This window comes from Vipera berus, assembly GCF_964194415.1.
Source record: "Vipera berus genome assembly, chromosome: 2".
Lineage (NCBI taxonomy): Eukaryota > Metazoa > Chordata > Lepidosauria > Squamata > Viperidae > Vipera > Vipera berus.
Genome location: NC_138203.1, coordinates 181,730,576 through 181,742,647, shown reverse-complemented (window position 1 = coordinate 181,742,647; position 12,072 = coordinate 181,730,576). Strand labels below are relative to the sequence as shown.

Below are 12,072 nucleotides of genomic sequence, written 5' to 3'. Positions count from 1 at the left end.
TAAAATAAATAAATAAATTTTTAAAAAGCCTGTTGGCTGCAGTTGTTTACCTTCCGTTGGTAGATGGCAATCCAATCAGTGGTTGCAAACCACTTGTGATTCTTGATGTCGTTGACTCCATTTTTGAGGTTGCCAAAGCGTTTGGTGAGGTCTACCTGTAGCAGGTTACGCAACAGGTCCTTCAGATCTGAGCTGAAGTGGGATGGGAAGCGGACCTGGATGCAAAAAACCCAAGATTTTCTTCTGTCTCCAGAAAGAAATCTCAAAGCTATAGGAACAGGGTAGGCTATAGTAGTCTATTCCCAAATTTGTGCCCTCCAGGAATATTTGTAATGACTAGGCTGGTGGAGAGCACTCTATCGCTCAAGACATTAACACACTTTTGAAATTAGAGCATTTACCACATAACTACAGTTCCAGGTAGGTTTTCCATATATCTTGTATTTGAATTCCCCAAACCTTATTTTTATGAGAATTTCTGCCTCTCAGGAACTTGAAGATGGGAAAAGTACAGATGTGTAAGAACTACTGACACAAGAGAAGCAGAAGGGTTTTTTAAAAAAACAAAAACAAAAAACTAGCAAGCAGTATATGTCTTTTGTGCTTTTTTCAAAGTGCCCTGCTTTTCAAAAATATTCCAGCATAAAACTCTTATAGATTGCCAAACTATTTTACAGAGTAGAATTTAGTATTTAGATTTACATCACGGTAAGCAGAGGGCAGATTGTGTGGCTTGAAATATTCCTGTCTCCCAACTGACTGATAATAATCTAACATTATACTACTGTAAAAATAATTTATTTGCCTGGAACTATACAAGCGTTGTTAAGTACTAATATTCAAGAACAAAAGAAAATAAATATTTTGGATTCAGGGTTCTAAAATGTGTATTTTCAGCAATTGGATCTTGGATGTCAGAAAAGTAAAACAAAATAAAAGATTGTTTATATCTGAATTTGGCCCATCTTTTCTCTTTTTCAAGTAGGTAGACTCTAATGGAGAAAGAGTTGCATCAAGCCGAGTAAGTTAAATGCCTTAAGCCAAATCTAATTTATGTAAGTCATTACATTAACTATTTGCCTACCTAATGCATACAGCTGGAATATTTTTAAGAAACATCTGACATATTTGCAGAAGTTGGTTACTTGATTCATTTAACTTAATTTGCTCCTGCAATAAACTAAGATGCCATACATAAGTATCTGAGCGGAATAAAAAGTTGGTTTTTTTTTCAGCTGAGAGAATAACTTAACCAAAAATTCAACTGACTGGGGTTGTGGCAAGGAACTGTGAGGAGAACACTGACAAACAAGCTATTGAAAGATAAGAATGTTTTACATCTTATGTATTTCCTAATGCAGATCTGCACTTTCTCCAAAAATATTTTTTTTAAAATTGAGAATATAAAATACAATTCAGAGATGACAGATAGGAGACTCTAACATAAAAAAGAAACTCTTTCACTGATTAAATTGAACGGTTACAGTTGAAAAGTACAGCACAAAGTTCTGATATATTTTATATTAACCCAACAAGTTAAAAATAATATCACATGTCCAGCCACAATGCTTATGTTATTATTTGGAAAAAGAATTAAAACTATTTCTAAAATTTAGGACACTGCTTTGCTGAAGGACACTGTAGGAACTTGCAATACTTGCATGAATTTCAAATCAAAAGCAAATCAAGACAATGGTCCACACTAAATGAAGCAGTACACCTAATAAAACATTATCCTTGATTGTTTATCAATAAAGGTAAGTTTCCTTACAGTAAGAGTTGTGTTGAAAGGTTGAAACAGTTTAACTTTTGGCTTATATTCTGCCTCAAATGGTAGCTGGTATCAGAGGTAATATTTTTTAGAATAATGTGCATAAGCAGGGCCCTTTGAAACTTTTTCAGGAGAGTGGTAAAGAAGGGAAGAAGTCGAAATAGGTTAGATGCAAGTGATCAAAAAATTAGCATACGAGTTTTGTTTTAGTAACAGTTGATAGTAGAGATTTTTTTTGCCTAGGATTGGAGTTTCTTTTCTATTTAGTCCTTCCAAGTGAAATCCTGAAAACACACACCTTTATGGTTACAGTTACAGTAAGACTACCCTTTGCCTGGCTTTACTCTTTTAAACATTATGCAGAAAAAGAGGAGCCATGCAAATTGCCATACATTTTGTTACTACAGTGAAAGCTGTTAGTAATGCCAAAAAGTTAAATTCAAAATGTTGTCAAAATAATAGTTTAAAGGTGTCCACTCACAATTTACAGAACGACAATTACTCTAATATTTATTTGGTAGGGAAAAGTTATATCCAAGTTTTAGTGAGCATTATAAATGTATATATACTGTATATATTTTTTTAAAAAAAACATATTTAACCTACACTCAGGGTAAAGTCTGGATTCTATTCTATGTAAAAAAAGACCAATAGTATATAACAGGCAGGTGTAATATCTTGCATGCAGCAAATAAGGCACCTGCTGAAATATTACCTTCCCAGAGACAATTTTCTCATAGATCTGAATGGGCTGGTCTGCAAAGAATGGAGGATAGCCAGCTGCCATCTCATAGATGAGGACACCAAGTGCCCACCAATCCACTGCTTTGTTATAACCCTGCAACAGGAATAAAAACTCAAATCACAACTAGAAGAAGTGGAATATTCAAAAAGCTGGAGGGGGGGGTGTCACTGAGTCCTCCTCCAGTTTGACCAGGCACAGAACCTGGTCCATGGAGAATACAGATCACTCACCTTACTCAAAATGATTTCAGGAGCCAAATATTCTGGAGTTCCGCAAAGAGTCCATGTTCGGCCTTTCACTCGTTTGGCAAAGCCAAAATCTGTGACCTGAGGGTCAATTTTAAAAACGAGAATTGTCAACAATAAAGATGGCAGGGTGGAAATGTACGTTAAACACAAATCCAACCAGGGTAAAGGGAATGTTTAGGCCAGAACAGGTAGATTAAGGAGATTTGTTTTGCGAAGATCTCTTAAGAGCCAATGCCAACATTTGCAGTATTAGAAAAATGCTATACAGTATCTAGTTATTCAGAGGATTCAATTAGACCAGGAGTCTTCAAACTTGGCCCTTTTATGACTTGTAGACTTCCACTCCCAGAATTCCTCAGCCAGGCACGCTGGCTGAGGAATTCTGGGAGTTGAAGTCCACAAGTCATAAAAAGGCCAAGTTTGAAGACCCCTGAGTTAGACAGACTGCTGTTGGACTGATATATTTCTATTAATCGAATACAAATAATTGGAGGACATGTATCTTTTTTTGTCAGCAATTTATTACATTCATACAAAATTGCTTATGTATACTAATATTCATTTACTTATACAGTAGTTCCTACTTACTGACTATTTAGAGATTGTTTGAAGTGACAACAATGGTGAAAAAAGTAACTCTACAGTCCATTTACAACCTTTATAGTTGTCTCTGTCAGCTGGGAAAACCAGGACCACATGTGAAGTTCCAATAAAACTGATTTATTAATACTCATGCTTATGCAAAGGAATCTACTCAATTAATGGTTAGCAATATTTTGGTGCTAGATAAGGGTCAACGGAATTCAAGAGAGGTTGGTCTTAGTCTATTGTGGCTATATAGATTCTAGGCTGATTCCTCTTTTGACTCTGCCCCCTCCTTCTCCTACATTCCCTCAATCACATGATCATCATTACAATCATTGCACATCCTGTGGCTGACTTATGTCTGTCCCCCCCCGTCCCCCCCATCTTAGAAGCTTGATTGGAGAGAAAGGGCTTTGAAGAAAGCAAGCTGTTTCTCTCAAAAACTCTTTCTCTTCAATCTCTCTGCTCTGTGAGGTGGAGGTGGAGAAAAAAAGCAAATGATTTTTCTAGGTCTTTTGTCTGATCCTTTTCTGCTTCCAGTGTGATCACATTGCTGTTGATGTATAGCAGAGCAAACAGTTTACTTTCTTGCAATCTCTTTCTTGCCAACCAATCTGTTCTCTGAGGGAAGGGGAAGCAAGCAGTTACTACAGGCAATCTCTCCTTTGCCTGACCCCTCTCTCCCCACTCCACTGAATGAGGAAAAGATTTCAAGAAAGTAAACTATTTGTTTTTCTACATATCAAAATCCATATGACAGCAGCAATGGAAAAAGATCAGGCAAAGGAGATATTGCCTAGAGCAGGGGTGTCAAACTCAATTTCATTGAGGGCCGCATCAGCACTGTGGTTGCCCTCAAGGGGCCGGGTGGGTATGGCCTGGGTGGGTGTGGCCTACTGGGTGGGCGTGGCTAGAGTGCGTATGGCCTACTGGGTGGGCATGGCCAGCTCTACATCGTTCGCATCAAGGGTGCCTAAGGGGGACTGGGCAGGAGTGGGACAGATCTGAGGGTCTCTGGCAGAAGGAGGATCTCTGGGCCAGGGCCAAGGCAGTGGGGGCCGTTCCCTCACTGTTTCCAGGATGGCTTCACGGGCCACATGAAACCACTTCGCGGGCCGGATCCGGCCCCCGGGCCTTGTGTTTGACATGTCTGGCCTAGAGAAATCACTTGCTTTTTTTCTCCCCATCCTCTTCACCAAACAAGGAGGTTGGAGAGAAAGAGATGTAAAGAGAGTACTCTAAGCTGTTTGCATAGCCTGCTCAGGGTTGCCAGTTGCCAGTCCCAGGCTGTGGGGCGATTGCATTCCTTTCAATGTGTATAAGACAATAAGCAGGCACTTGAGCATTCCAAAGGACAGGGGATGGTTAGGAGGCAAACAAAAGCCGAAGGTGTAAAACTGAGTAGTCTTGTCTCTTTCCAGCCGGAAAAGACTCTTGCAGTCAAACAATTTCCCACTTAGAAACCCCTTCACTTAGCGGTGAGGTTATTTATCCCAATTGGGGTTATTTATTTGTTTATTTAGAAAATTTATTTGCTGCCTAATACCCCGAGTTACCAACTCTGGGCAGCTTACAATAATAAAAAAAATAAAACTGTACAAAGATAAAAGCATAAGTAAAATACATATAAAATAAAACAAATACAGCAGCCCAATTAAAACATGGGGAGGGTAGGAGCAGCATGGGGGTGAGGTGGGATCTGTTGTTAATTGATCAACCACCTCCACCATGATATTATTAAGTGAGCACTATCTAAAGCCCCTAATAGTCAGATGGAGGAGCTTCGTTCAAATATCATGCCGAGTCAGTTTGTTCAGTCACGGCCTGTTAATATAATCTAGTGGTCACATTTGCACATAATGCTCACTGGGCCAGACTACTGACATGGACAGCAATTCTTAAGAGTGCTGAATATGAATACGTAATTGATGGAAATAGTGTTACCTCAATATAGCCCTGCTGGTCAATGAGGAGATTTTCAGGCTTCAAGTCTCGGTAGATAAGATCTAGTGAGTGCAGGTACTCAAAGGTCAGCACAATCTGAGCGGCATAGAACCGGGCATGAGGTTCACTGTAAAAAACAAGAACAGGAAACATTTTCATTACTGATTTCCAAACGATGTCAGTTAGGCTTTCATTCTACAGGCGCTAACAAGGAGCTAGATGTTCCTTTCCCCTTTTTCAATACAAACTTAACTTTTCCATCAACTGTCTCCTAAGAGCAACTCTAGACTAAACCTGTGCTGAACCTTTTTTTTATCCACGATTTTACCAGTGTTATGTCCAAATCAACCAACAGTCATTTGATGAAAAGTATTAAGCTCCTGTGATCCTACCAGGCTTGGCCATCTAGCCATAAAACAGTTTCCATCCTATCTTTTGACTTTATCTCAAAATGTGTAACTCTGTAACAGAGATTAGCAGGGCATGCAAAAAACAAAAAAAATCATAGATTTTTTCCCCCCTAAAGGTAAAGGTTCCCCCACACATGCGTGCTAGTCGTTTCCAACTCTAGGGGCTGGTGCTCATCTCCGTTTCAAAGCCGAAGAGCCAGTGCTTGTCCGAGGACGTCTCCGTGGTCATGTGGCCGGCATGACTAGACGCCAAAAGCGCACGGAACGCTGTTACCTTCCCACTGTAGTGGTCCCTATTTTTCTACTTGCATTTTTACGTGCTTTCGAACTGCTAGGTTGGCAGAAGCTGGGACGAGTAACAGGCGCTCACTCTGCTACGCGGCACTTGGGATTTGACCCGCCAAACTGCCGACCTTCTGATCGACAAGCTAGATCTACTCAAATACAAAGTTAAAGAAACTGGAAACGATTATTGCATTTGCTCTTTCTTTAATACCAGGGAATCAAATATAAAAACTACAATACCCAGTTCCTCTATTCCTACTAGCATAGTCCCGTCCTTGCAGTGATGAGGGAACACACCTACCTGAACCTGCCAATCCGTCGTAGGTGGGAGAACATCTCACCACCTGGGATGTATTCCATCACCATGTACAGATTTGTATTATCCTATAATTGAATGCAGAAATAAACTAAGAGTGATAATAACAAGTAGTGCTTTGTTCCCCTCTTCACCTCTGATGATTCCTGGTACGCAACTAATCAATTATTACAAAAAGACAACTGCCTTACTAAAGTAATGCAATAATGTGCAAAAAGAAGAAGAAGAGTTTCTTGTATACAGAATTAGTTATCTTGCAAACTGGTGCAAGAAATTAATCCATGTATCTTGCTTTATAATTGCAAAGAGACCCCCCCTCTCCATTATTTTTACAATGCCTTTGGATCTGAGCTGGTTACAGAGCAGATTTTACTGCTTAGAATTCAATATCAATATGTTTTATCTCTTTTGCCATGGCTAATCTACTAGAGATATGACAAACAATTTAATCTTACAAATGTTCTAACTCAAGAAATTGATTGATCCAATTTTACCAGAAACATTCCAAGCTGGCTTACAGAGTACTCCAATCTTCATTTTGCTATTGGAATAGCAAATTGATCCAAAAATGGAATTTTAGGACGTGTGTGTGTGGGGGGGGGGGGGGGGAGAAGACATGCTGTTCCATAGGGCAGGTACCAAATCAGAGAAAGCATTCTTCCTGGTATGCATCAGATGCCATTGCTTGGTGGAAGCACACAGAGCACGTCAATTCAGTTGGATCTTGTGGACTGAACAGAACTAATAACAGACAGGTAGTTCACAAATATCCTATGCCATGAAGGGCTTTCCGAGTGATAAGAAGGACTTTGAATTCTCCCAGAAGCCTCTGGTAGCCCAATGTAGCTTGCATATGGTGGTGTAATATGGGACATGTCCGGTATGTAATTACCCACTGTCCAAATTCTGAACCAGTTGCACTTCCAAGTACTCTTCAAGGACAGCCCCATGTAGAGTATATTACAGTAATTCAAGCAGGAGTTAACTAAACCATGAGGGGCTGTAAATAGTACCTCCCAATCCAGGAATTAGCACAACTGAGATATAAGATAACATTGGCAAAGATTCTCCGGGCCACAGTTGCCACTTGTTCTTCCAGGAGGAAGAGTTCTCAAACTGCACATACCTTCTGCCTGGGGAAATGCCATCCCATCCATAATGAAAGATTATGGATTAAATAGGAGCAAGACTCCACAGAGCTGGGGTCTAGGGAAGGGCTTTTCAACCAGTGGTATGGGTACCACCTGTGGTACATTGGCACCTGGCAGGTGGCACGTGACCATCCTAGAAAAGTGGTAGTGGGAGAGGGGAATGAGCTGAACTGGTGGCAGCACCGCACAAGCCTGAGCGAGAGATGGCTGGAGCTGCAGGGCTCAGTGGAAGCGCCAGGACCAGCGCCAGGCTCCAGGTGGAGCTCGGTGCTGATCCTGGCGCTTCTGCTGAGCCCAGAAGAAGCGCCAATCAGCTGGAATGTTGCAGCATCTCCAGGGTCTTGTGATTTACATCCAGATGCTTGGCAACTGATTTATATTTATGACAGTCACAGTGTCCCAGGGTCATGTGAAGTGACCAAAACCTGCTGCAACCACCCAGCAGAGGGGCAGGGGGGAAATAAAAACCAAACACCACCCCACCCCACCCCCACTGCCAATCCTCAACAGAAATGCTCACAACAATGAAAACCTCAGACAGGAGGAAGAGCGCCGCTGGGCGGGCAGGCAGGTGCCTTGCTCGGCTGTGGCTTGGGGGCACTTTTTTCAGTGCCATATTAACTTCCAACAGTCACTCAGCGAACTGTTGTAAGTCGAGGACTACCTGTACTTCATCACTTTTTTCCTTTTTTGTGGAGAGGGGGGTCATCAAGTTTTTGACACCTGGCTAGGCAACTGGTGGTACTCGGATGTTGCCATATCCTAAAAGTGGTACAATGGGTGAAAAGGTTGAAAAGCCCTGGTCTGGGGCACTAGAATCAACCTTGAGGAAAGAAGGAGAATCACAGTAACTTAAGTCTGTCCAGAAGGCTACCATGATGAATGGTATCCAAAGCTGCTAAGATATCAAGGAAGGTCAGGATGAATGCACTATCCCTATCCCTCCAGAAGTTATCCACAAGTATGATCAATGCCATCTCCTTATTAAGGTCAGTCCTGAAACAGGATCTGAATCCATATCATCCAAAATCCTCTGAAGTTGCAGCCTAACCACCACAATCTTGCCTAAAAAGAGAAAATTGGAAACAAGATGAAAGTATCAATGTCTGTTTCTTGAGAAGGGGACAGACCTCTGCCTCTTTAATGGCAGACGAACCTCCATCTAATTCACCCCATGGATGAAAACCATGACTTGGACTCAACAACACATCACTTCCCAAGCAGCCTTGGCCATCTAGGAATGACACAGATGTAATACACAGGTGGCCAAGTTCACAGTCCTGAGAACTCTGTCCACTTTCTCAGGACCAACGGACTCGATCTCTTCCCAAATCACATAGTCAGACCATGACTTAGTCAACTCCATGAGATCTGCACAAGTAGAGTTCAACTTGGAGCAGGCAGAAGCAACTTCTTCATCCATTGGATGCTTAGAATGCTCCTCACAGCAGTCCTGCAAACTGTTCTTCATCCTTATTCATTTATACCACATATGTGCACAAACTAAATTCTGGCTTGACAGATTTGTTTTTAAAAGCAGACATTTTTACCTCCATTTTCTATGAACGAGCTCTTCATACTATTATAAGAGTTCTAGAAGAATCTCTTTAAAATGAGTGACTAACCAAATGGCAAACTCAGTTCTATTGAAATAGTGTAAAGTGGTGTGCATTACCCCCCAACCCAATAAACTTTTCTTATACAAAAATTGGGTCTCAGCTGTATACAACTAACCAAAAAAAAAGACTCTAAAGTGCTCAGCTGTTTATGCCACACCAACGATATTTGGAGGTCATTATGAAAAACAGAATGTACAAGTAGTCCTCAACTTACAACCAATAGTTTAGTGACCATTTGAAGTTTCAACAACACTGAAAAGTGACGTATGACCATTTTTCACACTTAATGAGTGTTGCAGCATCCCCATGGTCACATGATCAAAATTCGGATGCTTGGCGACTGGTTCACATTTATGACAGTTGCAGTGTCCCTGGATCATATCCAAAGTCAATGGGGAAGCCAGACTTACTTAACAACCAGGAAGAAAGATTGTAAAACAGGGCAACATTCTTGCTTAGGGATGGAAATTTTAGTCAATTGTGATCATAACTTGAAGACCACTTGCATTCTATGTCCTTAATACTATTGCAACTTTAAGAAGTAACATAAGAACCTATTTCATACACTGCTGAAATTGACTACCACCTCTATTTCAGTTCTACACATTATTCTCACCCGCAATGGGATGGATTAGATAAGCACAGATATGTTTTAACGTAAAAAGCTCAGTCCTAAATATTGCTGCTAGGAAGTCACTGCCATAAATTTAAAAGTGAGTAATTGCTAAATAAACAATTATTTAGAATCAAGGTTCAATCCTTATGTCTAGAGTCAATAGATGTTATACAGTATATCAGGCTTGTCCATCATGTGTCTCACCAAAGAGTTTTGTGCAGCCTGGTGGGTGTTTTTAACAAAGTAATAAGTTCACTATTACCCACTACCCCAAAAGATGCACTGCCTAGCATCTCTAAGCCTTACCACCACCTCCAGCCCTGCCATTACTATGGAACAGCAGATTGGCAGGAAGATATTCCTTTAGAGTCCATAGTGATTTTTAATTTATCAATGTGTCCCTTTCCCTTGTACAAGCTGTACAGTTCTGATGCTGTATAAACTATGTACAACATCTCAGACAGATTGAGTCATTAAACAGTGGTATTTTATTGTCAAGGACTGCAATGCTTGGAGAAATAACCAGTGCAGTTCTTAACTGGGCATGATTTCAGGCAAGTATTACACTCATAATCTTAGCTCATAGATGTGCAAAAGGCAGGTCAGGATGTTCTGGTAAGCCTTTTGGTGATTTCCAATAGATACTTGTTGTGTGGAAAGGCCATCCTTCTGCTTCTGGTGGACCTCAAGGTTTTAGTAAAACCCAGACACAATATCAACCCATTTTAACCCATCTTATGTTTTAAACATGGAAAATACCAGAAGGATTTCAAAACTCATTTTGTACTTTATAGCAAAAATAGGTTGAGCTTAATGGCTTTTTATAATCTGGTCTGACAGGTGGGTTAAATAACAGAAACCCTTAGAGCAGGGGTGTCAAATTGCCGGCCCATGGGCCAGATGCATCATGCCGAAACCGCGCCCACCCAGCTCTGGCAATGGGGAAAAAATCGTGATATGTTACGACATGTCACGTGACGTTGCGAGTTTGACACCCTTGCCTTAGAGCATTTTGAATGGTCAAGCCTTTACAGCAGTACGATGTCATGCTACATATCCTAAACCTACATGCTCACTATGGCAGTTTCATATTCGTCCTTTCAAAGTTTTCCATTTCTAGGCTGCCACGATGAAATTGTCACTAAGATATTTTATGCAAATTTCAGAGTGTTGCACATTCATTTCGGGGGCAGAATTATTTCCAGGACTGGCACTTCAACATTGAGAGCTGTTCTTTCCCTTCTACTACATGCAGGGAATTTATGACGAGCATAGGTTTTGCTAAGTGTCTGTATGTGTTTTAATTGCAGAGGACGCTATGTGAAGATACTCACTCTGTTCATCTGCTCGCTGCCTTTAGAAAGGAAAATTCTTCCTGGGAGCCAAAATTTCTGATCACTTTGGAGTAACAGATGTTCAGAGAATTAGGCATCCAGCAGGTGAGAGAGAAAGACTGTTACTTGACATTACCTACCTTGAAAGAATACTCTAGCTTGACAAGGAATGGGAAGTTCACAGCCTGAAGGATGCGTTTTTCATTGAGGGTGTGCTCAATCTGCTTCAGTTTAACAACCTACAATACAGAAACAAGATCAAGTCAGGCACAACTTCCTCTTCAATCCTGCTTTGCAAAGCAAAGATCATCAGCGTGCCCAGACTCACTTTCTGCTTATCAAGGATTTTCATGGCAAAATAATTTCCAGACTCCTTGTGCTTCACAAGCATCACGCGCCCGAAAGAGCCGGTACCCAGGGTCTTGAGCCGATCGAAATGATCCAAATTGGATGTGTTCTGCAAAAGGAGAAGGAAAGGGGGAGGGGGGAAATGGCTTCATATAACGGGCTACAACTATTACATTTGGGGAGACAAAGGTTTGAGATGCGGAATGATTAGGTTTCATCTGATTGATAGCCCTCTTCCTTTGCTATATTATAGGTGATTTCAAAGGTTCCCCACTTCTGTGTTAGAGCCAAGAGTTCAACTATTACTTTCATCCATTACCAATATCTTATGTAGGATTTGGAAGAGTTGGGATTCCACCACTAGAGGGCACATGATGCAAATCCTTTCAGTGAAAGAAATAACAACTTTCCTGTAGACTAGTAGCCAGAAGCAAACTTAATCCACCAAGAGTAGACTACCAACACCTGAAGTTTGTAGTGTAACTGTGTAACAAATCCCCAATGCACTAGTTAGGCAATCAGGCATAAAGCAGATAGTGAAACTGAGAAAAAAAAATACTGCCTCTTTTAGACTCTGAGGTTGAGAACTACATTTTGCTATTTAGAACATGGTTTGCTGACAACTGAACATTTTTGAACAATTTGTGTCATTTGTCCACTCCTGGTACATACAACCATCCTGATAAATACTGCTGATTCT

At 40.8% G+C, this 12,072-nt stretch overlaps 1 protein-coding gene across 4 annotated transcripts in view; it reads right to left on the bottom strand.

The window, feature by feature from the left end:
• Positions 1 to 12,072, bottom strand: part of PRKACA (protein kinase cAMP-activated catalytic subunit alpha) — an 84,344-nt gene that overhangs the window by 13,847 nt on the left and 58,425 nt on the right. For 3 of the 4 annotated variants that reach the window (XM_081319528.1, XM_081319526.1, XM_081319525.1), the window contains 7 exons: positions 11,353 to 11,481; positions 11,165 to 11,263; positions 6,290 to 6,372; positions 5,294 to 5,420; positions 2,747 to 2,842; positions 2,487 to 2,609; positions 51 to 215 (listed from right to left, as the gene is read on the bottom strand). In XM_081319528.1, the coding sequence (XP_081175654.1) occupies positions 51 to 215; positions 2,487 to 2,609; positions 2,747 to 2,842; positions 5,294 to 5,420; positions 6,290 to 6,372; positions 11,165 to 11,263; positions 11,353 to 11,481 (822 nt within the window). The remainder of the gene's footprint in view (positions 1 to 50; positions 216 to 2,486; positions 2,610 to 2,746; positions 2,843 to 5,293; positions 5,421 to 6,289; positions 6,373 to 11,164; positions 11,264 to 11,352; positions 11,482 to 12,072) is intronic. The other variant, XM_081319527.1, reaches the window with a different exon arrangement.